General features: G+C 40.5%; 1 protein-coding gene across 1 annotated transcript; it reads right to left on the minus strand.

Annotated features, from left to right (window-relative positions):
* LOC132894152 (zinc-binding protein A33-like) lies at positions 1-27,047 on the minus strand. Its single transcript, XM_060933596.1, has 8 exons — positions 26,888-27,047; positions 26,168-26,251; positions 13,067-13,623; positions 12,810-12,905; positions 12,456-12,689; positions 12,197-12,359; positions 12,025-12,060; positions 1-2,370 (listed from the first exon to the last, which is right to left on the minus strand). The coding sequence occupies exons 2-8, from the start codon at positions 26,184-26,186 to the stop codon at positions 1,835-1,837; spliced, it is 1,641 nt and encodes a 546-aa protein (XP_060789579.1). The 5' UTR covers positions 26,187-26,251; positions 26,888-27,047; the 3' UTR covers positions 1-1,834.
* Positions 27,048-27,827: the final 780 nt, after the last annotated feature.

A 27,827-nucleotide genomic window follows, 5' to 3' on the forward strand; every position in this document is an offset into this window, starting at 1 on the left:
ATAGAACATAGATGACATATCAAATGTTTAAACTGAGAAAATGTATAATTTAAAGAGAAAAATTAGGTAATTTTTAAATTTCATGACAACAACACATCTCAAAAAAGTTGGGACAAGGCCATGTTTACCACTGTGAGACATCCCCTTTTCTCTTTACAACAGTTTGTAAACATCTGGGGACTGAGGAGACAAGTTGCTCAAGTTTAGGGATAGGAATGTTAACCCATTCTTGTCTAATGTAGGATTCTAGTTGCTCAACTGTCTTAGGTCTTTTTTGTCGTATCTTCAGTTTTATGATGCGCCAAATGTTTTCTATGGGTGAAAGATCTGGACTGCAGGCTGGCCAGTTCAGTTCCCGGACCCTTCTTCTACGCAGCCATGATGCTGTAATTGATGCAGTATGTGGTTTGGCATTGTCATGTTGGAAAATGCAAGGTCTTCCCTGAAAGAGACGTCGTCTGGATGGGAGCATATGTTGCTCTAGAACCTGGATGTACCTTTCAGCATTGATGGTGTCTTTCCAGATGTGTAAGCTGCCCATGCCACACACACTAATGCAACCCCATACCATCAGAGATGCAGGCTTCTGAACTGAGTGCTGATAACAACTTGGGTCATCCTTCTCCTCTTTAGTCTGAATGACACGGCGTCCCTGATTTCCATAAAGAACTTCAAATTTTGATTCGTCTGACCACAGAACAGTTTTCCACTTTGCCACAGTCCATTTTAAATGAGCCTTGGCCCAGAGAAGACGTCTGTGCTTCTGGATCATGTTTAGATACAGCTTCTTCTTTGAACGATAGAGTTTTAGCTGGCAACACCGGATGGCACGGTGAATTGTGTTCACAGATAATGTTCTCTGGAAATATTCCTGAGCCCATTTTGTGATTTCCAATACAGAAGCATGCCTGTATGTGATGCAGTGCCATCTAAGGGCCCGAAGATCATGGGCACCCAGTATGGTTTTCCAGCCTTGACCCTTACGCACAGAGATTCTTCCAGATTCTCTGAATCTTTTGATGATATTATGCACTGTAGATGATGATATGTTCAAGCTCTTTGCAATTTTACACTGTCAAACTCCTTTCTGATATTGCTCCACTATTTGTCGGCACAGAATTAGGGGGATTGGTGATCCTCTTCCCGTCTTTACTTCTGAGAGCCGCTGCCACTCCAAGATGCTCTTTTTATACCCGGTCATATTAATGACCTATTGCCAATTGACATAATGAGTTGTAATTTGGTCCTCCAGCTGTTCCTTTTTTGTACCTTTAACTTTTCCAGCCTCTTATTGAGCCTGTCCCAACTTTTTTGAGATGTGTTGCTGTCATGAAATTTCAAATGAGCCAATATTTGGCATGAAATTTCAAAATGTCTCACTTTCGACATTTGATATGTTGTCTATGTTCTATTGTGAATACAATATCAGTTTTTGAGATTTGTAAAATTATTGCATTCCGTTTTTATTTACAATTTGTACTTTGTCCCAACTTTTTTGGAATCGGGGTTGTACACAGACATCAGCAGCTGAACTGAATACATTTTACTGATCAGATTGCATTCTGCAGTACAACTCAGTTTGAATTGTAAATAATCTTTATTAATCTTTGATTTTTAATGACAAAGTTCAACAATCAAAATGTGTAAAAACAGACAGTAGGAGTAAAATTATTCGTTTCTGCAAAAAACTAAACCCAGATATTAAAATAAACTGTACAGCATTTTAAAGGGGAATATGTATTTCTAAAATTAACCAGAAAAAGTAAAATATTTCTGTTTATTCTCACCATTTAATAGATGATTAAATTTGTGAAATGAAAATTCATTCGGTCTTTCATACAGGAGAGATGATCAGTGGGGCTGAATTTTTACCTCCATCATTTAAATAAGGACTGAAGAATGGATAGAGTTTCTCAGTGAAAGACTGACCAGTGAAAGAGTAGATATGAGATTGGGACTTCACATCATAAAAGGAGACCAGACCCTCATCATAATCCACAAACACCCCCACCGTCTCCACCTTCTCTTTCAGTGTGAGGAGGACAGGGAGATCAGCACGAGCCCAGTACTGATTCTCATTCCTCAGTATCACAGTCCACAATCCATTCTCAGGAGTTGCTGAAATCTTCCCCTTCCTATTAATGTTCTCTCTCACAAGTCCTAAATCCCACTCAGTTTTCCCTCTGACCTGCACCTCATAATAAAATCTCCCTGAGGAGAAACTCTCCTTTCCCAGAACCATAACACACGGATCAAACCTCTGTGGTGTATCAGAGAGATTCTGTCGTTTGTCTCCATGTGTCACTTGGTTTCCATCAGCAGACAGGATGAGATTGGGATGAGCTGTATCAGGATCCAGAGTTACATCCACTGAGAGAAACACACAGTGTGTGATTTGAGTATGCAGGTAAAAAAGATTAAATCATCATCCAGTGCATCAGATTCGTCACGATTTATAAGAGGATTTATAGAAGGTTAAATAATTAAGCTTTTTTTTTATTCTGTCCAAACGCACATGTAACCCTGTTGAAATTTGTTCATGAGAATATAAATGAATAAGTTCATAGTTGAATAAATAGAATTTAAGGTTAAAATGTTAAGATTCATTGACCAGCAATGAAGTAATGATGTTGCGCAATGAGAGAAATGCATACTGTATTGGGTAATGTTAATGTTTTAGTGAATACAGCATTTAATATGTTAAATATTTGTTGTGCAATAATATATGTGAAAATTCTTTAAATATGCGTGTAAGAATAGGAAGAAGGAGTTAAACAAATGTTTTTTTTAACGAAGCGGGTTTTTTCAGTTATTTATTTGAGGTGAACTTAATTTTTTCCCCAAAAAAAACCCCTTATTTTATAGTTAAAACGTTTGAGTTATACTGTGGTTTGTGTTCGTCAGAATTGTGAATTAACGTGTGTTGGAAGCGTCGCGTGCGTGTGTGCTGGGTGTATTTTTCTCCTGAGGTATTTTCGGTTGTCATGACAACAGTTTGCCTGAAGTAGCTGTTAGATAATGGTTTTGCTGACTCATCTCATCTCATTATCTCTAGCTGTTTTATCCTGTTCTACAGGGTCGCAGGCAAGCTGGAGCCTATCCCAGCTGACTACAGGCGAAAGGCGGGGTACACCCTGGACAAGTCGCCAGGTCATCACAGGGCTGACACATAGACACAGACAACCATTCACACTCACACCTACGGTCAATTTAGAGTCACCAGTTAACCTAACCTGCATGTCTTTGGACTGTGGGGGAAACCAGAGCACCCAGAGGAAACCCACGCGGACGCGGGGAGAACATGCAAACTCCACACAGAAAGGCCCTCACCGGCCATGGGGCTCGAACCCAGACGCTCTTGCTGTGAGGTAACAGCGCTAACCACTACACCACGTGGAAGCGGAGAGGGGAGAGGGGGAGGGGATGACCTGGTTCTGCAGTTAGCAGTAGCCGCGCAGTGAACGCAAATGCAGGGCTATTTGTCAGTCAGAAATGTTACAATTCTGCAAGATCCAAGCTAGTGTATAGTGCCATGCGTGAAACTTGCTGATTTAAAGTGAAGGGGCTTCGAAGTTAGTTAGACTTCCACCCAGGAGAAGAGCACAGTCTTCCCAGTGCCTCCTGAATGGACGCTGCGGCAGGAATGTAAACGCTAGTGGTGGGCGGATCGATCTAAAGTATCGATCTAAAGTATCGATCGTATCTCCATTAAAGCAACTCAAAATGGTATGTTTCCTTGTGCCAGCTGTTTACACTAAAGGGTCGATTCAACAAAGATCTTATTTAACCTTTTCATGTGTGAAATGTGAGGAAAAATAGTCCAAGTTTTAAGATTTTGTAGGATTGTTTTCATCATTCAAAATTGTGCTTAAATTGAAATCCATTTAAGTTACTCAGAACATTCTGTCTTATTTAAGTCATTTAACTGTCCATGCATGTGGGGGGAAAATGTTTTATTCTCAGTTCATGCTGAACCATATCAGTTATAAAACACGTACATCTATATTTTCATACATATACTGTACATGTATCTGCAATTGCTTGATTATTTGAGATTAAACTAATGTATTCTTTTGAAAATTGATTAAAATTAAGTTAAAATCCGAAACACTTTCTTATACTAGCTTCACTGAGATGTCAGGATTCTTTTCCTTTTATTTTAAAATTAATACTTTGGCTGCTGCTCAGATTAAGAAAGCAGTTTGAAGACGTCACTCTGGGCTGTGATCACCTCAGACTTTGGCTTTATTTTGTCAAATGTTTTTGAACCAAGTCTGACTATTTCCCGCTCTTTATTTCACTCTTATTTTCAGACTTTGTTACTTCGGGTGCTTGTCTTCTCCAAAGAAGCCAGACGAATACAGCTTGCTGTACCAGAATCTGTCAGTGAACTGATTGATGGACTGAAAGAGAGACTTGGACTTGAAGGTGATTTCTAATGACAGTTTGAGGATCCAGATTTTGGCAATGCGTTATGCAACTTGACAATGTCTGAATTACCAGCTGAGCTAAGCAGTCCTGCATATTATGCAGGCCTGTAATTCATCTCTACTTAACCAATCCAGTGACCATTCGATTGGTTCAGTCTTCGCTCTTGATACAGCCAGTGTTCACTCTGAGCATTTCAAGTCTAGCTCAGACTCTATCCAGAGCAATTTAAGGCATGTTGCTGAGCGGCCCTCTCCGTTCCTGATCCGTCTCATATGATGTTGAACTGAAATTGTGTAAGGGTAATGAGATGTACAAAAAGTCAAAGAAGGGCCTTGACGTGAAGAGACATTAAAATGGACATTTCAAAAATTGCCTGTGCAATTTTATCCAAAATCAAAAGCTACCCTGACAAAGATGAACTTCAATCAGTTGCCTCGTCCCTGGTTCTTAAGGAGCTAGGTAGCATCACAGGCTATGAAGGATGGAAAACAAGTATCCATTACAAGCTTGGAAACTACAGGTCAAAGCTGCAACAGGCAGGCTGCAATGAGGTGGATGTGATTAGGAAAAGAAAAGGTGGAGATGAGGATGACCACCTGTTCACCCTGAAAAAGCCCAAACATGGAGAGGTCAACCATGTTCCAGATTATCCACAACACCATGATGATTCTACTCTTGAAGAAGAGGGTTGCTCTGGTTGATGAAATGAAGAAGGAGAAGAAAAAGAACCTGACAATGATGCGGCACAAGACGGAGCCGACATTTTCCCTTAGGCGGAAAGAGGTAGTAGAGGGGCAGCCTATGGTATCCGAGGTCCAGGAGAGATGGCCTGCGCTGTTTTCCTTTGAGGAGGTAAGATTGTGCTCATTTATTTAGTAATTTTATTTTTCAAATGCTCAATGCAGCGTGTGTAATTGGGTAGGTCTTATTTTACTACATTGACTATAACTGACGAAATGCGCAATCTGTTATAAGCTATATTGACAAGCTATACTATACCCTGTCCTACCACTCCACTACAGGCCACTCCACACACTCCAACTCACGACACTATCAGCCCCACAATTCGTAATAGAATTTGTCCTCCCAAGGAGTACATATGTCCCCTAATTCAACTTGTAAATTGGAAACAATTGATGTGTCATAGTCAGATTAATTGTTAGTCCTTTGGATTTGTCTTTACAGATGCGAGTGAAACTTAATGAAACTTTTTTGCCAAAACTAAGTGATATACAACCTCGATTCCAAAAAAGTTGGGAAAAAGTACAAATTGTAAATAAAAACGGAATGCAATAATTTACAAATCTCAAAAACTGATATTGTATTCACAATAGAATATAGACAACATATCAAATGTCGAAAGTGAGACATTTTGAAATTTCATGCCAAATATTGTCTCATTTGAAATTTCATGACAGCAACACATCTCAAAAAAGTTGGGACAGGGGCAATAAGAGGCTGGAAAAGTTAAAGGTACAAAAAAGGAACAGCTGGAGGACCAAATTGCAACTCATTAGGTCAATTGGCAATAGGTCATTAACATGACTGGGTATAAAAAGAGCATCTTGGAGTGGCAGCGGCTCTCAGAAGTAAAGATGGGAAGTGGATCACCAATCCCCCTCATTTTGCACCGACAAATAGTGGAGCAATATCAGAAAGGAGTTCGACAGTGTAAAATTGCAAAGAGTTTGAACATATCATCTACAGTGCATAATATCATCAAAAGATTCAGAGAATCTGGAAGAATCCCTGTGCGTAAGGGTCAAGGCCGGAAAACCATAGTGGGTGCCCGTGATCTTCAGGCCCTTAGACGGCACTGCATCACATGCAGGCATGCTTCTGTATTGGAAATCACAAAATGGGCTCAGGAATATTTCCAGAGAACATTATCTGTGAACACAATTCACCGTGCCATCCGGTGTTGCCAGCTAAAACTCTATAGTTCAAAGAAGAAGCCATATCTAAACATGATCCGGAAGCGCAGACGTCTTCTCTGGGCCAAGGCTTATGGACTGTGGCAAAGTGGAAAACTGTTCTGTGGTCAGACGAATCAAAATTTGAAGTTCTTTATGGAAATCAGTGACGCCGTGTCATTCGGACTAAAGAGGAGAAGGACGACCCAAGTTGTTATCAGCGCTCAGTTCAGAAGCCTGCATCTCTGATGGTATGGGGTTGCATTAGTGCGTGTGGCATGGGCAGCTTACACATCTGGAAAGACACCATCAATGCTGAAAGGTATATCCAGGTGCTAGAGCAACATATGCTCCCATCCAGACGACGTCTCTTTCAGGGAAGACCTTGCATTTTCCAACATGACAATGCCAAACCACATACTGCATCAATTACAGCATCATGGCTGCGTAGAAGAAGGGTCCGGGAACTGAACTGGCCAGCCTGCAGTCCAGATCTTTCACCCATAGAAAACATTTGGTGCATCATAAAACTGAAGATACGACAAAAAAGACCTAAGACAGTTGAGCAACTAGAATCCTACATTAGACAAGAATGGGTTAACATTCCTATCCCTAAACTTGAGCAACTTGTCTCCTCAGTCCCCAGACGTTTACAGACTGTTGTAAAGAGAAAAGTGGATGTCTCACAGTGGTAAACATGGCCTTGTCCCAACTTTTTTGAGATGTGTTGTTGTCATGAAATTTAAATACACCTAATTTTTCTCTTTAAATTATGCATTTTCTCAGTTTAAACATTTGATATGTCATCTATGTTCCATTCTGAATAAAATATGGAATTTTGAAACTTCCACATCATTGCATTCTGTTTTTATTTACAATTTGTACTTTGTTCCAACTTTTTTGGAATCGGGGTTGTACATTTTTATAGAGTAATTGCATTGTAGCTTCCTAGGAATTTTCTGTTCAGAAAAAAAAACCTAACAGGGTAATTATTGTCCAGTTATATTATTTTATTGTTGTGTTCATATATCTGAAGAATTTAATCAAATCACCAGCAAAGACCTCCTGGGGACTTTCACTGCATCCCTTGACAAATATGTGCCTTGCCTGCTTCAACTGTACCGGGCTAAGGAAGGTAGGCTTTGGTCAGAAGATGGAACACCTCCTTGATAACCTTGATGAACAGGTAAATGATGTGCCTGAAGCTAAAAGCATTCATAAGTTGAGGGAAAATATCCTGTCATGCTTTTCAACTGCCAAACCTCGAGCACTTGCTGTGTTCAGTAGCCAAAGAAGACGTGACCGCCCATGCCTCTTTCCTTTGTTGAAAATATTAAATATTTGCCCGGGATTATTAGGAAAGCATGAATATACTTTTTTCATTCCAGAGAGACAGAAAAGCTAAAAAATGCTTTGATGGAAATGCATCAGTAAAAATTGATGGTACCAGTCATTGCTTTGGTGTTCTGAATTGAAACAGAAAATGATCACAGTATTTTTGATTTGTAAAAGTACAAATTAATGCAGGATTGCAGTGGAATTTCTTTCCCTCTTTCCTTTTGCATTTTGTATAAATTCACTTTGGCACTGTATTAATTGATATGCTTGTGTGTTTTCCACTGGGTACTGTTAGACATCGGACATTGTGTCTCACCGAAAGACAGCAGCACTGAGGGGCCTGCCTATTTTTGTTCGGGATGACACCGCTAAATTCTTCTTGAAGTGTTCGGTGAGTAATAGCAAGTTTATTTATATAGCACATTTCCTACACAGGTAATTCAATGTGCTTTTTTAAACTTCTACAAGCTGAATGGCAAGTGTCAGTAGCATGTTACTAAAATTTAGGTTGGAATAAGAAGAAATGCATTTTGTCTTTCAGTTTTCTTTAACACTCAATCATGTTTGTTACTTCTCTTCAGGACACTGACCCTGAAGAACAAGGGCTCAGAGATGTGTCTGTTGCCATCCTCACTGTCCTCAAAGACAATGATGCTGCAATTTCACCAAATGTGCAAGACATGGCTATTGTGTTGGAAGGGGCCATTGTGCTCCATGACCTACCAGACCTCAGTACGGCCTTTGCATACCTCTTTGGCCTTCTGTATGTCATGAACAGGGCTCTACAGTGCGCACATTTCACTTGCATTTGCGAGCGAATTTTTCAGCATGTAAACAAAAAAAAAAACACGCTCATTTGTGTGAGTTCTTCTTGCGGCTGACAATTTAGGAAAGCACTGAGCACAGATGCGACGACTTTAACATTCTAAAATGTATCAAACGTTAAACTGCAAAGTATGTAAATCCAGCGCTGGATAGCCTACCTAATATCATTTTTTACACTAGAGACAAGAAAATTACATCAATGTGTTCATCAGAGCCTTGTAGTGCTCAATGTGAAAAAATTTTGTGAATATCTCCTTCCGTTTTCGTGTAAATCCCCGTTGTTTGGAGGGAGTGCTCTGAGAAAATCCTTCACTTTGTGTGCCACTCTGTGTCTCTGCGCTCAGCGGGCGGGTGGGGGAGGGGCTGCTCGCTCTCTCACACACACACACACACACACACACACACACACACACACACACACACACACACAGAGGAGGGAGGGGCTGCTCCCTCTCAGAGAGACACAGGCTTGTAGCATCATGGCAGTGTAACAAGTAACGGCCTGTATTGTTGTAAGTGTGTGTGTTCAGTGTTGTGTACGTGTGTGTGTGTTCTGCCTGCTCCTTGCTCCCTGTCTGTACGGTAGTTGCATGCATTGCCTCTGTCTTGCATTGCGCGGTGGTTCCCACGGTAGCCGGGGGGGGGGGGGGGGGGGGGGGAGTGAAAAAGTTACATTTTTTTTTTCCGTTCTGCCATGCTAGTGCGTTTTACCGGGACATGAGATTTCAGCATTTTTATTCTTCTCGGTCTGTAGCTTGAATAAGTTTAGGCTACTGAATAACACTTTCAGTTATAGTTGAGTCTGGTGCTTTTGTGCTGACGCTACAATAGTCTACTATCACAATAAATATCCCCCGTAACATTTCCCGTTTTCTACTCATCTTTCTGTGATTGCCCCTCTTTCCCACAGTTGTATGTTGTGGGTGTGGCATTCGGTGGGAAAAGTGCTTTTTAGGGATTCATCAGATCATTCAACTGAGAGATAACTGAGAGCTGGTTCGGACCGAGCTGAGAAATATATTCGCTATGCAGAGAATAACGGCGCTTTTTAAAAGCAATGATGGTGGAAACAAGAATAAAAGAACGGATGAGGAAGAAAGTGTAGTGAAGAAAGCTAGAACGACGGGAGAAGGTGCGGGAAAATTATATAATGAGATGGAAAGCACACACCCCAGTGCAAACATTTAGATGGGAACATACAACACAGCAGAAAAACAAATAATATACAGTATACAAATGGTGCATGTCACAACACAGCAGAAAAACAAAGAATATATATACAACTGGGCGTGTGTAGTTCAGATGTTAATTGCACATTAGTTATAGAAACTCAGTTCAGCTACAAAACTCAGGATATTGCACTGTATTTGGTATTGTATTGGGTCTGGATGTAAAAGTGTAGAAATATAAATATAAAATACAAAAGCTATAAAAACTAAAAAGTTGCACTGTAATAAGTATTGCACTGTATCAGGTAAGTATGAGAATATTGTCCTTTTAGCTCCTTGTTGGTGCATTGTTGCACCTGCCAGAAGTGGCATCAGTCAGTGCATGTAATTAGCCTTTTTCACATTACGTCACTTGCAGAAGAACCTCACATCCATTTTCAGCCTTTTGAATGGAAGAAGAGGCGGCATGCTAATCTGCTGGCTAACAAGTAGCAACCATAGAAAGTCAGTAAACTTCCTTTCCAAAACAAGGCAGATAGGTGACTGGAATGGTCGCTAACAATACGTAATGATAAACAACAATGTGCAATATTATTATCAATCTTATCTGTGAATGACACAGTTTTGTTAACATATGTTGCCGCCGTATACCTCTTCTTCCATTCAAAAGGCTGAAAATGGATACGAGTTCCCCTGCAAGTGACGTAATGTGAAAAAGGCTAATTGTTCAAGGTGGTTATGGCCTGTGGGAAAAAACTGTTTTTGAGTCTGTTGGTCCTTGCTTTGATGCACCTGTAACGCCTGCCTGAGGGCAGCAAGTCAAAGAACTCAGAGCCAGGGTGGGAGCTGTCCTTGATGATGATGTTAGCTCTGCTGAGCTCTGCTCTCTGTTTAGCTACTGTTTGTTCATTCATTCAGTTGTTCATTATTCATTTGTTTGTTCATTCATTAATTCGTTCATTCATTCATTATCAATTGAATTTTGCGTTTTATGTGTTGGTGTGTATAAGGTTTGCGCTGCAATAAACCTTTAAAATGAAAACCTACTTGTGCTTGTGCCCCCATTTTTTTCCCTGTGCTCCTAAAATTTTTAACTTGGGAGCACGTGTGCTCCTGAAAAAAAAAAAGTTAGTGTAGAGCCCTGGTCATGAACATTGATTATCCAAAGGAAATGAGGTATACCTTTGAAGCACTTCAGACTATCTTTTTTTGAGCTTGGCTCTCGATGCTCACAGCACATAAGGGATCTCAAAACAAAGCTATTGCTGTGAGCTAGTCATTTTAAGCATGCAAATCTCTGCCTCTGAAACAAAGATTCATGAAACTTTTGGAGATGTCAGCTGCCAGTTCACAAGAGGTGCATATACCGTGTTTCCACTGTTCATGTTTGTTGTTGGTGCTCAAGTAAAACTTTGGTGTATGCACTATCTTGCATGTGCAGTCATTTTAAGCATGCAACTCCAGTTTGCCTGTGAAATATACATTTTTGGTATTGTTGGATGTCAGTTAACAAGAGGCGGTGGAGTTTTATAATTTTGTTTTATTCTTAAATTCTTTGATTCAAAGACCTTTTGAAAAATGCACGTGTTGTGCGACATAATCCAAATTCAAGACGTTTTTGGATGTGTTTGTCACAACTATTTTACAAGATTTGTAAGAGGCACATAGCCAGTGTTTTGCCTGTTCAAGTTTATTAAAATTTCAGTGTATGTGCAATTTTAAACTTGTCTAGTTCATTGTGATTAGTGCTCATTTACAACTTCAAGATACACTTGGACAGGCAATTATTTTATGTATGCATGTCCTGTTCACCACGATGTTTGCCAAGAGGAATAAGCATAGTGTCGGCTAACTTAATGCTTTCTGCTCTTCATTTTATTTAAATATTAATTTATTTCTTAGAGCAACATGCATTTTTATCGATTTATAAAGCAACATTTCTATCTAACTGAGTCAAGAATTTTGTTTATTCATCAGGAATTTCTGTATTTGTTGATAGAAATACATGTTATTAAAGCAAGAATTTCATGGTTAGCCTCAAGAATATCAAAATTATGTGAATAAGAAAATTAAAGTCTGCAGAACTCTTGTTGAAACTTGAAAACTAGTAAAAGTCAACAGCAGTAGTCAAAAGTTGAGACAATTCAAAAATCTATTGCATGCTGCCTTGATAATTTGAGTGTTCTCAATATTTTCGTTTTTACAGTGTAGTGAGGAGGATAATGAGAGACACTTTAAGACTTCCTTTTAGCTGGAGAGATCTACAGATGAAAATAAGTCTGATGATGCAGTGGTGTAATGATGATCTGTACATTTTAATATGAGAGGAAACAGAAACCTCACTGTACCTGCATACTGCTGAATCCTCTTCAGTTCTATGGAAACTAATTACAACAAAACATCACCTTCATTAGATTTCAGATGGTTTTATTGCAGGATTTGAATCAAATAAAGCTAAAAATTAACAAATATTATTATAGACTTAGGCCAGGAAAAAAACATCATATAATAGTTTCTCACCTGCTTCCTTTAACTTGTCATTGGGTGTTTTAGTGAGTTTCTCATTCAGAGTCTGCTGAAGCTGAGACAGAGCTGTCCTCACAGTGTCCCCACTCAGATCAGTGTTAATACTGATCTCAGTCCAGTTCTTGGTGTGTGGAGGGCTGCACATGGAGGAGTAAATCTACAGTAGAGCAGGAGAGAGGAGAAATCCCTCAGCATGGTGAGTGTTGTTCTGTGATGTTCTGCATTGCCAGTGAGCAGAGAGAGGAACACTGACCTGTAGGAGGTGGAGATGCTCCTCAGTGTGTGAGAGCTGCTCCAGCTCAGTGTCTCTCCTCTTTAGCACAATGATTTCCTGCTCCAGCTCTTTAATGAGTCCTTCAGCCTGCCTCTCTGCTGCTTTCTGCTTCTCCTCCATCACCTCGAGCAGCTCAGCCTGACTTCTCTCAATGGAGCGAATCAGAGCAGTGAAGACTTCAACACTGTCTGCTTTCTCTTTCTTTGTGTTTGTCTAAAGGAGCAACACATTTTCACTTTCTTTACATCACACTGAATAATGAACTAATATTTATTGCAGATTATTAAGTTCTACAGATTCAAGCAAACAATACAGAAGCTGTTTTCCACACACTTTGCTGAGCTCAACTGAGTGTTTGATCTCTTGGATCTTCTTCAGTCGGTCCTGAATCATCTGCTGCACATCTGTCTGTGTTTTTCCCAGCTGAGTCTAAGGACAGAGCAGAAGACAAATAATTGATATTTTTAATACTTTTGTACCTTTGTCCTGGAATTTGATCTCTGAAATTTCCAATCTGATCTACCACTGGATAAATTAATTTGTTTTTTCTATAATAATGTCTAAAGTTGCTGTTAATCAGTGTTTCTCACCTTCCTCTCTCCGCTCTCCTCCTCTATAGGAACAGTGTTGTGATTCTTGTGGTCTCCTTCAGTGCAGAACTGACACACACATGTCTGATCATCTCTACAGAACAGCTCCAGCGGTCTGTCATGTTTCTGGCACATGTAGTCCTCCAGGTTCTCCACAGGGTTTATTAGTTTGTGTTTCTGAAAGCTTGAAACAAGATTATGAGGCTCTAAATGAGTTTTACAGAAAGTTGCATGACAATCCAGACAGGATTTCAGAGCCTTCAGCTTCTCTCCAGTGCAGGCATCACAAAGAACCTCAGGTTTATCAGGACTATGTTTCTTCTTGAAGAGATCTGCAACCTCTCTCAGTGTTGTATTAATCTTCAGTTCAGGTTTCTTGGTGAATTTCTCTTTACATAATGGACAGTAACAGTGTTGACTCTTCTCCCAGCACTGTGTAAGGCAGCTCTTACAGAAGCTGTGTCCACATGGAGTGGTGAGTGGATCAGTGAACACGTTCAGACAGGTCGAACACAGCAGCTTCTCTTCAGACAGGAGACTGCTGGAGTCATCAGAAACTAGGGTTGATAGAAAATAATGTTACATATTGTTTGTTTATAAATAGTGTAGAAATACTGGAATTTGTTTCAACCTTGTCTCTATACAGTCCACTGCATCTGTAGTGTAGGTGTGAAAATCACGCACCGGAATTTCTCCATAATTTTTCTGGACTGATCCCAAAAAGTCTTTTAATTCTAAATTCACTTAGAATGGAAGCCTAATGACACTTGTTAAGGTGTCATGGGGTAAAAAAAATTTGGAAAATATGTTCATGAATTTTTCAATGAAGGTTTTGCAAGTGGAGAGCTTACATAAGAGACAAAACACAGAAACTCTTGCATTAATACTGTAATAATCAATGACAAAGTTGTCATCACCCCAGAGCTGATTATTTTTCCCTAAAACTGTACATGCTTGAGTGCTTTATTCCTCTTATACAGTATCACTGCAACACTCCAACAATAAAACACTTTTCTTTCACAAAGTCACACTTTTTCAACTCAGCTGAACTTTGTCATTCTTCCATATATGAAGTATGCAGAAGAATAAATATCATTTTCTCATGATCTGAGGTGCATAGACAGTGCAAATAACAAATATGAAGCTAAAACAGTAATCATTGAATATTGCAAGAGCTTTGTAAACATCACATAAAACATAACACCTAACAGAAGATGACATAAGACAGCATAAAATAACACAACCTACCCAATGTGACATAACTCAGCCTAGCATACATATCATAACATAACGCATCCTAATGTAATGACACATGATAACATAAAATGACTTGCAAAAACAGTGCCACCAAAAGACAGTGTGATGTACCATAAACAGCAGCAAAACTAAAGTGTGCACAGTTTAAAGTGACTGTGTGCAGTTTGTGTATTTAATGTCTATTGTTCCTTTTAGAGTGAAAAAGGACTCCGTCTGTTGTTACTTTAAATGTGGAACATATGCAAAAAATTCACTGATCTCCATATAAAATATCTGGAGAGCTCATAGCCCAATCCCCACTGTAGAGACGAGTGAAGTCATCTGGCCATCATATTACCACACACACCATGTATATTTGCTTTGTGTTAAAGTGTCATAGGGGGCAAGGTCCCTGGAGGAGTAGTACCTTTCTGGTTGCCATCTCATCATCGTGGCATCCCAGACTGGTCTCCCCATACCAGCGGCATGCGATGCGGAATATAGGACCAACTTGACAGCAAGTGGTCCCTCTATCTAGCCTCTCACATGCCGAAGACCATCCGCGTGGCTCTTAGCACCGCCCCTAGTGTTGCAGAACGCGGCGGACCTATGGGAGTAAACCCAGACAGAAAATCCCGGGAGTATTTGCGTCACCCCGGTTTTTCAAAGCAATTTGAAAACTTGATGATGATATCCAATACTTGCACCACGGTTCAAGCCCATGCCCTAACTTCACCTGGTACCGTGCCTGTCAATGCCTGCCAGACATCTCATGACGACAGTGCCCCAAACCCCCAGGGGAGGTCACTGTCTGATCGCCAGCCCGGGAAAGGTCTTATGCACCCTGGTAAAACACTCATCATAGGGCAGCTCAATTGTCGAACTCTCTTGACTATGTCATCCAAGGAGGAACTGAATTTCCTTATATGCCACTATAACACACCCATAGTGTGCATCCAAGAACATCGTTTAGTCCATAACGACGAGTCCTCGGACATCGTAACCCATAATCTAGGTGCGGTGACACTGTTTACCATCTCGGCTTCCCGTAACGCCCAAGGTGCGGCCATTCATGGAGTAAGGATAGCTATACTTTCGTCTTTCTTACCACTACTTTCTACTATCAGGAAGGTCTCGGAACGAATTATTATCGCCGTTTTCAAAGGCAATCCAAGGCTCAATGTTGTGTCATGCTACTCGCCTCATAACGTTTCCCCCGAAGAGGAAGTCACGCAGTTTTACCGCTCTTTGCGTGAGGCAGTTGCCTCTATACCGGCGCATGCTTTCCTTGCGATTGGGGGCGACTTCAATGCCCATGTCGCGGCACGACATTCATATCACATGAGTGAAAATCGGAACGGGGAGCTATTGACCGAATTTGCTAGCGAGCACAGTCTTATCATTGCTAACACTTGTTTCCAAAAGCCCAGGCGTAAACTCTGGACTCATGGGTCCTCGAGAGGTGATCTCTCTCAAATCGACTTCATTCTATGTCGTAAGCGCTGGCGAAACAGCCTTAGAGACTCTCAAGCACACTCATCATCCAATCCTGTTGGCAGCGATCACAGAATTGTTACTGTGTCTACCAAATTGAGTGTCCATTCAACCAGGCGCCCGCGAATGAAATGGCTCAACTGGTCTTCCTTGATTTCCAACCCAAATCTCGCCTCCTCCGTCGATGCTTTAATATCCGAAGAATTCCAAAGCCTTCCTGAAGAAGACCAATCTTATTCGTCCTTGGTGGGAGTCTGTAATAAAGTGGGGTCGTCCCTTCTACCCAAAGAACATCCCAAAAAGTCACCACTTTCCGATTGCCCTGCGGTGGCGGAGGCGCGCCATGTCGCTATTAAAGCCAGCATTCAGCTTACTCAAGCTGCCCAGGCTTCCCTTTGTTCTACGTATGTTATGCAGGAAGAATTAAGAATTCGAGCCATCCTCGACCGGTTCGACTCCAGTAACACCTTGATGGACACAAAAAGTGCATGGAACCTAGTGAAGACGTTATCCAACAAATCTCCAAACCCAGTATTCATCCAAGGTGAAGATCGTTTGAAGCTCTGGAAGGACCATTTTCAACGTGTGTTATCACCTGATAGCCCTACACCAGAAAGGCCAACTGAGATCATCCAAATCTTTGAACTCAATGAGCAAATCTTCACTGGGCCGTTCGACCGTAATGAAGTTAACTCTGCTGTTGATGAGATGAAATCTGGTCGCGCTCCTGGGATGGATGGTCTCCCTATTGAGCTATGGAAGCTCCCAAACATCTGCAACTTCTTCACGTTCTGCAATGAAACCCTTGCAGGCAACAGGTCCAAGGAATGGGGTCTAGCAGGCATTGTCCCTGTCCCTAAGAAAGGCAACCTGACGTTGCCTGACAACTACAGGGGAATTAGTCTAGCTCAGATCGCCTCTAAAGTGTATAACTGACTCACTGTAAAAAAAAAATGGTTGACAGAACTGAAATTATCTAGGCAACGTGATGCATTTGTTTTTTTGAGTTCTCTTTACCTAAATAAGCCAAAGGTTGACACAACACAAATTTGCGAATTCTGCCAACCTCTTCACTTAAATAAGTCAAAGGTTGACACAACACAGATTTGTGAATTCTGCCAACCTTTTGTTTTTAATAATACAAACTCATTATACTAAGTTTGATCAACAAAGACTTTCAGTTTCATATGTAAAATCTAACTTCTACCAATTTTGTTTTTTGAGTTCTAACAATTTTCACCACACCCCATCATTCAACACAACACAAAGTGTAGTTAAAAAAAAAACCTTTTATTCACCATTTTGAAAATTTCACATTACAATTGTGAATTCACAGACTCGTGCCCTATGAACAGGGCTTCTTGAGAACTAGTCTTATACTGTGTATGAATGTGTGAGTATTGGGTCTGAGAATGAATGCAAGATGTGCATTTCTAATTGTGTGCAAGAATACACACATTACACTTTGAATACACACATTGAAATTAACTTATGAACTTATGAACTGATCTTCTTAAGAACCGGTCTTTACTCACATTAGAATTGGGCCCAATGAACTGAGCTGCTCAAGAACTTAGTGTGTATGAGAGTATGGTCTGAGAATGAAGCTCGTTGGGCTTGTGGAGAAAGGAAGGAAACCCCGTAGTAGGCGTGTCAATGAACATAAAGTAAGAAAACTTAAAACTTCTTGTTAGAGAGTAGGACAGTCTTTAGAAATTTGAGGGAAACTAAGAAAAACTTGTTTTGCTTAATCAAGTATCTTTGTTAGTTATTTTCTAAGAAAAATGAGTTGTACAAACGTGAGTTTGTTTGTTAGATGTCAAAATTGTTTTTCTGAGTCAGTTTACAATAAAATTGTGAGCTTGAACAACAACTGTCATTTATATTTTTTACAGTGCTGTTACTCAATAGGTTGAGGCCATTAATGGATAACTTCTTGCGCCCAAACCAAAATGGCTTCTGTCAACTGCGTTCTACTAGCGCTCACATCTTAGCCCTCCGGCGCATTATCGAAGAGCTCATGAACCATCATAAAGAAGGTATGATAGTCTTTTTGGACTTTAAGAAGGCTTTTGATTCCATCAGACGCGACACAATGTTTTCCATTCTACAAGCATATGGTGTCCCCCCCCAGCATGGTTGAGGCAATCAGGACAATGTATATCGATAACACTGCCGTGGTTATAACTCCTGACAGTGTAACTGAGGAGTTTTCTATCAACTCGGGCGTCCTTCAAGGAGACCCCCTAGCTCCTCTGCTCTTCATCATTGTTCTTGATTACGCCTTGCATTTAGCCCTTCGCATGGATGATGGGCTCACTCTTAAACGCCGTAGAAGTTCTCACCACCTTGCTGTCCATCTATCCGATCTCAACTTCACTGATGGCATTGCGCTTCTCGAGGACTCTGTGAATTCGGGCGAGGATCTTCTCCACCGAGTAGAACTGGCTGCTAAATCAGTTGGCCTTCAGTTGAACGCATGCAAAACCAAATGGATGCATATAAGTTCCTCTATGGACCAATCTCTCCACGCACTTGACAACTCTACCATCGAGAAGGTGGACGACTTCAAATACCTTGGCAGTTGGATGAACACTGCTCATGACATCAACTCCAGAAAGGCCAAAGCCTGGGGCGACCTAAATTCTCTAATCAAGGTGTGGGCTGCCCCGCTGTCTAGAGACACAAAGGTCAGAGTGTTCAAGGCCTCAGTCGAATCCATTCTTCTCTACGGATCCGAGTCTTGGTCTCTAATGAGAGCACAAGAGCAATCCTTGGATGGCACGTACACCCGCATGCTCCGCAGAGTGTTCAACGTCAGCTGGCAGGACCATTGGACAAACGACCGCCTGTACGGTTCCCTACCATGCCTCTCGACCATAATCGCCAAACGCCGTCTGGCATTGTGCAGCCATGTGTTTCGTCACAATCAACCTGCCGCACAAGTTCTCTTGTGGGAGCCTGAGGCGAAGCGCAAAGTCGGTCGACCACGTACCACTCTGAAAACGGTCCTCGAGCGAGAGACGGGGTTGAAGGAAGATCAACTCAGAGCAGCTATGCTTGACCGGCGGGTCTGGGATATGATATCTTATCAAGTCACCGGCTCGCCGGATGACAGATGATGATGATGATGATGATGAAAGTGTCATATTCGATCAAATTTGTCCCAAGAAAAGTGCTTCCTGACTTTTCCCACTTTCATGACCTCCTCTTATTTTCTCAACTTTACCCCTATTCCTTACATATCTTTATTGCGCTCCCCTTCATTGTTGCTTTTTTCCCTTTTCCAGTTCAGTCTCTGATCATTTTTTGAACAGCTCTTTTACTCCTATAATTACTTTTATGGAGATTATTTCAGTTTTTCTCTGATGAAGTGTATCTTTCTCTTTCGACAGTTGTTGAAACAGGATTAATTTCTCATGTTGTTTGCCATTTTCAGTTCATTCTCACAGTCATGTCTTAACAGTATTTATTGGTCATAATTCACATCATACCTGAATCAATTCTGATAGAGTTCACTAACTTCCAGATTATTCCTCAGAGCTAACACTAATATCTCACATCTCATTTTCTTTCACACACATTGCCTTTTTTATACTATTGAATTGTTATATTGTTCTTATTTTTGTTTGAGACAGTTATAAATAGATATTGCCATCAGTCTGTTTCTAAATAGTTAATTTGTAATATCGATATGTAACTCTCTGTTCCAGCCATTATTTTATGATTAGTTTCATTTCATTTTTCATTCTGTGCAGTAGAATTTTATTTATTTAATTTTTTTTCTGATTACATGCCTCTGGGTAACAGGAAATGACATTACTTTTGTGGACTCTGACCCACAGGCTGTCTCCATCTCATAATTGTTCTATCATGTGTGTCAGCCCTGCGATGACCTAGCGACTTGTCCAGGGTGTACCCCACCTTTCGCCCGTAGTCAGCTGGGATAGGCTCCAGCTTGCCTGCGACCCTGTAGGACAGGATAAGTGGCTACAGATAATGGATGGATGATAATAATAATAATAATCTGCAGTAACCTTCCTGAATGTATCCATTATGATAAAATGTACTGAATACTGTACATTATGATGAAAACACAAACACCCCCACAAAAATCAACCATTCACACACTGACTGACACACACAAATGCACCCATACACACGTGTATAATTAACATGTCCAGTTTTGTGTAGCTTCCTAGGCAGAGATATGACTGTACTGATCTGATGTATGTGGTAATATGGCATATGTAATGTATAGTAATATGTATCTTTTCAGTTTATTATTATTATTATTGCTGTATATACAACATTTGTCAGGGTGCAGGTATGTACTGATGCAAGCACAGAGGAAGGTGGGTGCGTCACAAACTGTAAACAAATTCAAATCGGCATGCAGAAGTCGTAGTAAGGGACATGCAAGGGTCAGGCGATCAACAAACAGGATATCAGAGGGCAGATGAGGAAACGGAGTCGGGAAACAAATGTAAACAAAAGTCTAAGCACTAGAAGTCAGTCATGAGATCAGAAGGCTTGGTATGATCAGGTACAGAGACACAGAACGATACTTCGCAAGGTGTGCTTCTGAATGCTGAGCTTATATAGGGAAGCAGTACTTAACTAATAAGAAACAGGGCCCTCGTTAGTATTCCGGAGATGAGGGGCGCTGTGGCTCTTGGGAGTTATAGTCCAGAGCGACTGTGTGAGTGAGTGCACTTCTTAAAAAAAGGTTTTGATGGAGTGATAGAAATAGTTTGAAATGTATTGAGACATTCTGGCAGCCACATCATCTTAAAGCATATACACAGAACCATGGCCTCACTTTCGTTTATAAATGCCTTGAGACTTCAAGAATGGCACAGGAATAGTTTTAAGCGCTAATAATAAATCTAATATAGTCATTTTTATGATTAAAGTGATTTATATAGGTAGCGGTTTGAGTGAATGACCTTGACGTCCGTAACGTCACAGCAGGAAGTCTATCACTCTCATCGCCATTTCTGCTATACTAAAACACAGAGCTGACTGCAACTCTGATCATCCATTTTGAGATAATTTATTGCCATGCCCCATAGATGTGTTGCTGGCCGGTGTAACAACATGACAGAAGGTGGATTTACGTTGCATTCATGGTCCAAGAATGTTCAAACTGCAAAGATTTGGACGCGTTGTGCGAGAAGTTCATGGGCACATTGGGTGCCTATGAAGCGGTCTCTCCTCTGCTCTGCACATTTTACTGAAGACTCATACGAGACCTCTGATCTGTTGAGGAGCGTTGGCTATAAGCCCATATTGAAAGAGGGTGCAGTATCAACAATTAAAGAAAAAAAAACTACAAGAAAAGGAAAGTATTTATTTTACTTATTTTTTTAAAAAGAAAAGTTCAGTTGCACCAGTCCTCCCGGACTGAGCTGAAGGTTGTTGCTAAAACCCGGGCCAGAACAGGACGGGACATATCGCTCGGGCAGTGACCTCCCCACAGTTGTTGCTAAAACCAGTGATGTCCTGTCCCGGGTTTTAGTAATTGCCTGAGCCGAGCAGTAATGGTGGAGTACTCTGTATGGACAAAACAGAAAATGAGTGGAGCAGTCATCCGATTTCTAAACTGGATATCGCCCTTATGTGGAAGAAGTGAATGAACGGAGAACTGAACGAACAACTGAAAGTCAGATTGTTTCAAAACAATCAGCCACAAGATCAGCCTTCAAGAAGCGAGAACCCAGATGGGTAAGCTGCGACTCTCATTTGGATATAAAAACAACATGTTGTTTACCTGCATTTAGATTAATGCACGTAACTTGCATTGTGTGTTTAAGTTACCGGTATGAAATTATTTAATTTGCTTCAGAATGTGATTGTCTCAGTTCATCCGATTATTTAATTAGCCTTTTATGTTTTATCAGTGAAAATGCATACATGTACATGTATGTTGCATAAGTTATAACACCTATCCTGTTTTAATGAGAGTTAACCCACAATCAATGAAGTCAAATCAGTCTTAGTTGAGCAAGTTGGTAACGGTACTTCTTACTTTCACCATAAATTTTTATTTATATGACTTTGGTCTATAGCTGTCAAAGGCCTCGGCCTTAAAACCGGTTCCTGCTGTGCACTCAGGGCTGGCTGGCTCAGCAGGGCAGCTTGAATGCCAACTTTGCAGTTGATTTTAACTCTCAAAAATATATATATTTTTTATTCCCATTTATGCAGCATACAAGAGTCAAGGATGGAGATACTATCCAATCAGAAATGTATTTAAAAATAAAGGCTCTGCGCATCTGCTTTAAAAAGGTTTATTCCACCTTTTAAATGAATCTTCAGATCAGACCACTTTTCAATATCTTGCTAAAGATCTTTAATTAGTGGGAGAAAATTGTCTTTTTACAGCTGTAACTTATCTCCACTGATGCAGCAACTGAGGTGTTTAATTAATATTCCTTGTCTGGAATTTAAATTGTTTTCCAAATTAATTCTGGATATAACCTCATTCATTTTATAACCTGAAAAATTGAACTTCTGTTATAATTTCAATTACAAATGGACTAGAATTATTTACATTACATTATTTATAAAGTAATAAATAATCAGCAAATAAACTATGTTTGCATTGCTTCTTACCAATTGTAATGCCACTTATTTGTTCTGTCTAATTTTTTCAGCTGAAGGTTAAACTGCTAATGTAGATATGGAGGGTGATTGAGGGTATCCTTGACCTGTGCCTCTACTAAGGGAAAGGCTTCAGAAAGAATTCCAGTTGTATACTTGTGCCTTCGGAGATTTGGAGATTATCATCTCATCTCATTATCTCTAGCCGCTTTATCCTGTTCTACAGGGTCGCAGGCAAGCTGGAGCCTATCCCAGCTGACTACGAGCAAAAGGTGGGGTACACCCTGGACAAGTCACCAGGTCATCACAGGGCTGACACATAGACACAGTGCTGTACAACCATTCACACTCACATTCATACCTACAGTCAATTTAGAGTCACCAGTTAACCTAACCTGCATGTCTTTGGACTGTGGGGGAAACCGGAGCACCCGGAGGAAACCCACACGGACACGGGAAGAACATGCAAACTCCGCACAGAAAGGCCCTCGCTGGCCACGGGGCTTGAACCCAGACCTTCTTGCTGTGAGGTGACAGCGCTAACCACTACACCACCGTGCCGCCGAGATTATCATCATATTCATAATTTTCACTGGGAGGTCATAAACCTAGAGAACTTTAAATAGATAAAACCGTTAAAGTCTATCAAAAGGTTTTTCTGCATCAACCACCATTAGTCTTCAATCCTTCTTATACTTCTTTGCATCCTTTGTTCAAGATAAACATGTTTTTGTATCAGTTTTTAAATCTCTCTTTTGTATAAATTCAGTTTGATGGTGATGGATAATATTTGGTAAAGGCCCGGTCACACAGCGCTTTACGGCTTTATCACGGCCAAAACCCGTCAAAAAGTGCTCTCCCGTGAAGCAGACGATGTTGTTCGTGTTGATGTCGAAGTTAAGACGTGTTACAGTCGATATACAGACGTGACAGGACGCAGGGGAAAATCGGAACGGCGTCGGACGCGGCAAAAAGTTTTGGACTGCTCAAAACTTTAGACCGCGGACAACCACGGCCGGCACACGTGGTAAAGACGTGCAACACACGTGAAAAACACGTGATAATCAGTGTCCCGGCCGTTATTAAAACTTGGGGAGACGTGGTAAGACGCGAAAGTTTGGCGGTCTATCACGGGCAGAGCACGGTCATCGGACGGGTGTTACGCGTTGGTATCACGGGATATAGCGTGTGTTTAGCAGCTTATCACTGAGAAATGGATTTTTCTGCATACATAGCACTGTCTAAGCCCGTTAAACGACGTCTCAAACAAGTTCTAAATTCGATTGATCACTGTCTAATCACTTCTGCATCACTTCTGATTTGCGGCATGTATAAATACCGTAATTTTCTGAGACCTCGGCACTTGCAGTCTAGATGTCAAGGGGTGAACATGAACCCTCAACGCTGTGATGTCCTCATCTTAATGCTCCAGCACCAACAGAACCAACTGATACAGGCTCAACATATCCTTGCTGAGAGAAGAAGAAGAAGGAGGAGGAGGAGGGTGGTACGGAACATCTGGGTCTGTGAAGACCAGCCGTGCGCGACCGCTTTTATATGTGCAGCAAGCCGCTCTTCCAACGACGCTGAGCCGCGGTTACCCGTGATTTGGCAGTGCTATGGCAGTGGAGTGCCCGTTTTACGTCCGCGCTCAACACGTGATCGGCAGTGCTACAGACGCGATGAGGCCGTGGTTATCCGTGGTAACTTGTCGCTTTTTTCCCTGTGTTCGAACACGTGCGAACCTATTTTTAGCCTTACACGTGGCTGGACTTGGTTAGCTGTGCTTAGGCAGTGCTGCAGCAGTGAAACAGCCGCCGACGGCCATACCCCGTACAAAGCACGGCAAAGCCAAAATTGACCGAAAATTACCACTTACGACCACGTCCACCAGATTTTTGTATCTTTTTGTACGTGATATAGACGCGGAGTGCTGTGTGACCGGGCGTTAACACAGGCTTTATTAGTCTGTTATTTTATAACTTAAGTCATAATCTTTTTTTTTTATCACAGTTGATTAAACTAAAAGTTATGAAGTCAGAAGGTCTATCACTGTCTCTGCCTGGCTTTGGTGTTACAGAAATAGTTCATAGGTGCATTGTTTGTGGAAGCGTATGATTGTTTTTCACAGAATTTGCAACTTCTATCAACAAAGGGGTAGTGTTTGACCAAAAAGCTGAATAAAATTATATTGTTAGACCATCCAGTCCTTGAGCTTTCTTTCAAGGAAAATTTTTAATATCAGATTTAATTTCTGTCCAGATTATGTCTTTATTAAGTTTTTCTTTTTGCTCTAATGATAAGCATTTCAAATTAAGTGATTTTAGAAAGAGGATATTCTTTTATTTCTGATGTAAAAAAGTTTCTCATAATATGATTTAGCTAAATGCTTTGTTAATGATCTGATTATTTCTGTACACTAAATCTAATTTTTTATGTTTCAGAGATACGGATTGTCTCTTGCACCTTTTTAACTAATGAGGTTAAATGTTTACCGGAATTAGTGCAAAAAATGTAATGAAGTTTATTAGACTTATGGCTAAGGTCATTTGCTTTCTTAAGTAAGACATTTTCCAGTTAAGTTGTCCAGAACACCAATGTTTTTACGGCTGATCTTGTGGGTCCCCCATTTACACTGGTCTGGATAAATAAATCACTATGAGTTTTAATGTGCTTCAAAAATGCAGTATCCATAAAATATTTCCTATTCATTCTCCATATGCTGTGGGTCTCTCTCTCTCTCTTTATATATATAATTTTTTCCCAGACTTTATTAATTGTGAATGAAAGTGTCAGATTTTGGGGAGTAATTCATGATGCTCATTTTCATGGTTTATTTCATGTCAGTTTTTTTATGGTTTTCATAGCATCATTGAAAGATAGATAGATAGATAGATAGATAGATAGATAGATAGATAGATAGATAGATAGATAGATAGATAGATAGATAGATAGGTGGCAAACAACATATTTAGAGTCACATTTAATTATTTATGATCATTTAATTATTTATAATCTTTCAAAAATAATTTAATTTATTTATTCCCAATTCTAGTTCAGAATAATTTATTTTGTCACTTTTAACTGCAGCGGCATGGTGGTGTAGTGGTTAGCGCTGTTGCCTCACAGCAAGAAGGTCCTGGGTTCGAGCCTCGGGGCTGGCGAGGGCCTTTCTGTGTGGAGTTTGCATGTTCTCCCCGTGTCCGCGTGGGTTTCCTCCGGGTGCTCCGGTTTCCCCCACAGTCCAAAGACATGCAGGTTAGATTAACTGGTGACTCTAAATTGACCGTAGGTGTGAATGTGAGTGTGAATGGTTGTCTGTGTCTATGTGTCAGCCCTGTGATGACCTGGCGACTTGTCCAGGGTGTACCCCGCCTTTCGCCTGTAGTCAGCTGGGATAGGCTCCAGCTTGCCTGCGACCCTGTAGAAGGATAAAGCGGCTAGAGATAATGAGATGAGATGAGACTTTTAACTGCAGATCTAATTATTGAAGCAATTCAGTATCTTGTTAAATATTTGAATAAAGTCAGAAAATTCTTCCATAATGGCACATTCAGTGTCAATAAATGGCTTATGTTTGTGTTTTATTACACACAGCTTATTTTTATATGAAAAGAGTGGCATAAAGTTAACAGGAAATACTTTCACTATTCATTTCAGCCAAAATTTCATCATCTTGACGGTCCTTCATTAAATGATGTAGCGCCTACACCATGCAGGACAAGTCCTCACCACAAACTATCATGTATGAGCTGTATAACTTACAGAAAGGTGGGTGATCCATGCTGCTCCTTTTTCTGTCTTTTGTTGATGAAGATTCAGCCACTTTCTTCCTCCTGTGTTTTGAACCTTTTTCAATCAGAAATCACATCATTCAGTTCACACATGTAACAATATGAGGTGTTACTGATTAGTCTGTTTGACTCCACAGGCCTGTCTGCAGTGTTAAACCTCAGCAATGACACTGGAAGCATTTAGACTGTGATATAAAACACACATAAACATTCTCATCTTCATTAGATTGTCATAAACACAGGATTTCACTGATCATTCTCACAGCTCTCAGCTCAGGAACTGGATCATTCACAGTTTCTCATGTTTCTATAAGTGTTTATGTTTCACCCAGTGATCACCTCTGGACTTCACATACACACACACACACAGTATAAAATATAATTGTATTTTAACTTGTATTTCAGTGTTCATGTTGGAATCAGTTTAGTTTTGAGCAGTTAATAAAACACAGCAACCTTTAAACCTGTTTTTCAGCTTTGTTGTCTCGGTTGATCACTGATCATTAAAGACACAGTTTTTAAACTAAACTCAATAAAAACACTTATAATCAGCTTGTATTTCAGTGTCAGTGTTTCAGCAGTGTGTTAGAGACTCTGTCTCTGTCTGACATTGTTAACATGTACAGTTTATCCTGATAAATCACACACTGACAAAACCTCTGAACAATAAAACATTCACTGAAGAACATACCTTTATTTTACTCGCCTCTTTTCAGGGAGTGAGAATTGTCTGTGTTTATATTTCAGAGTCGGTGAAAATCCGGCAGTGAATTTCAGAAATTAATGTGAAAATAAGGATTTCTTCTCGCTGTGAGCTGGAACTGCTTTCACTTTGACTTTAATCCCTTCCTTGTTCCCTTTGTAGGGGTTGATAAAGGGGCGGTTCCTCATATGATCACAGTGCAGTTTGTCTCCACCTCCCTGACTTCACCTCTGCTCATGTGGATTTATACAGTCATTCAAACTGCACATGAAATAACAATAATGTGGTTTATTTCTCCTGCAGATTATCGTGATTATCGGAGACGATCGTGGGCCACGTCATTTCATCTTTGTCCCAGTAGATGGCAGCATTTGGCCCAAATGGAGACTTCATACATTCATGATCACATGCTGCAATTATTTTATTCCTGATTACCTCCGCCAAGGAGGTTATGTTTTCGGTAGCGTTTGTTTGTTTGTTTGTTTGTTTGTTTGTTTGTTTGTTTGTTTGTTTGTTTGTTGGTTGGTTGGTTGGTTGGTTGGTTGGTTGGTTGGTTTGTCTGTTAACAGCATTCCGGAAAAAAGTTTGATTGATTGATAAGCCTTTATTATCTCTACTTGAGAGAAATTTGTTTTGGACAAACGAGAGAGTGTGATTTTACAGAAACATATAACATAAATGTAGTATACTAAACAGGTAACATGCAAACATAGATACAGCCTAGTTCATCTACCTCCACACCCCCCCAAACAGACAGCCCCTTGTATTGCAGTCCATAGGTATTGCACACAGCCATTTCCCTGAGCTACTTAGCACAGACATTGCTCAGAATGATATAATTATAATAATAAATATTACACATAAAACAAAATGATTGCATAAAATTACACCACAACCTAAAAATACTACCCCCCCCCCCCACACACAC

This window comes from Neoarius graeffei, chromosome 1 (assembly GCF_027579695.1).
Source record: "Neoarius graeffei isolate fNeoGra1 chromosome 1, fNeoGra1.pri, whole genome shotgun sequence".
Lineage (NCBI taxonomy): Eukaryota > Metazoa > Chordata > Actinopteri > Siluriformes > Ariidae > Neoarius > Neoarius graeffei.

What these genes read in the sequence shown, in the direction of transcription:
- LOC132894152 (XM_060933596.1), bottom strand. An exon ending in ACTCAGTTGAGCTCAGCAAA is followed by an intron (nt 12,690 to 12,809) that starts GTGTGTGGAAAA and finishes TTGCTCCTTTAG; the next exon opens with ACAAACACAAAGAAAGAGAA. An exon ending in GAGGATTCAGCAGTATGCAG is followed by an intron (nt 2,371 to 12,024) that starts GTACAGTGAGGT and finishes TGTTTCTCTCAG; the next exon opens with TGGATGTAACTCTGGATCCT.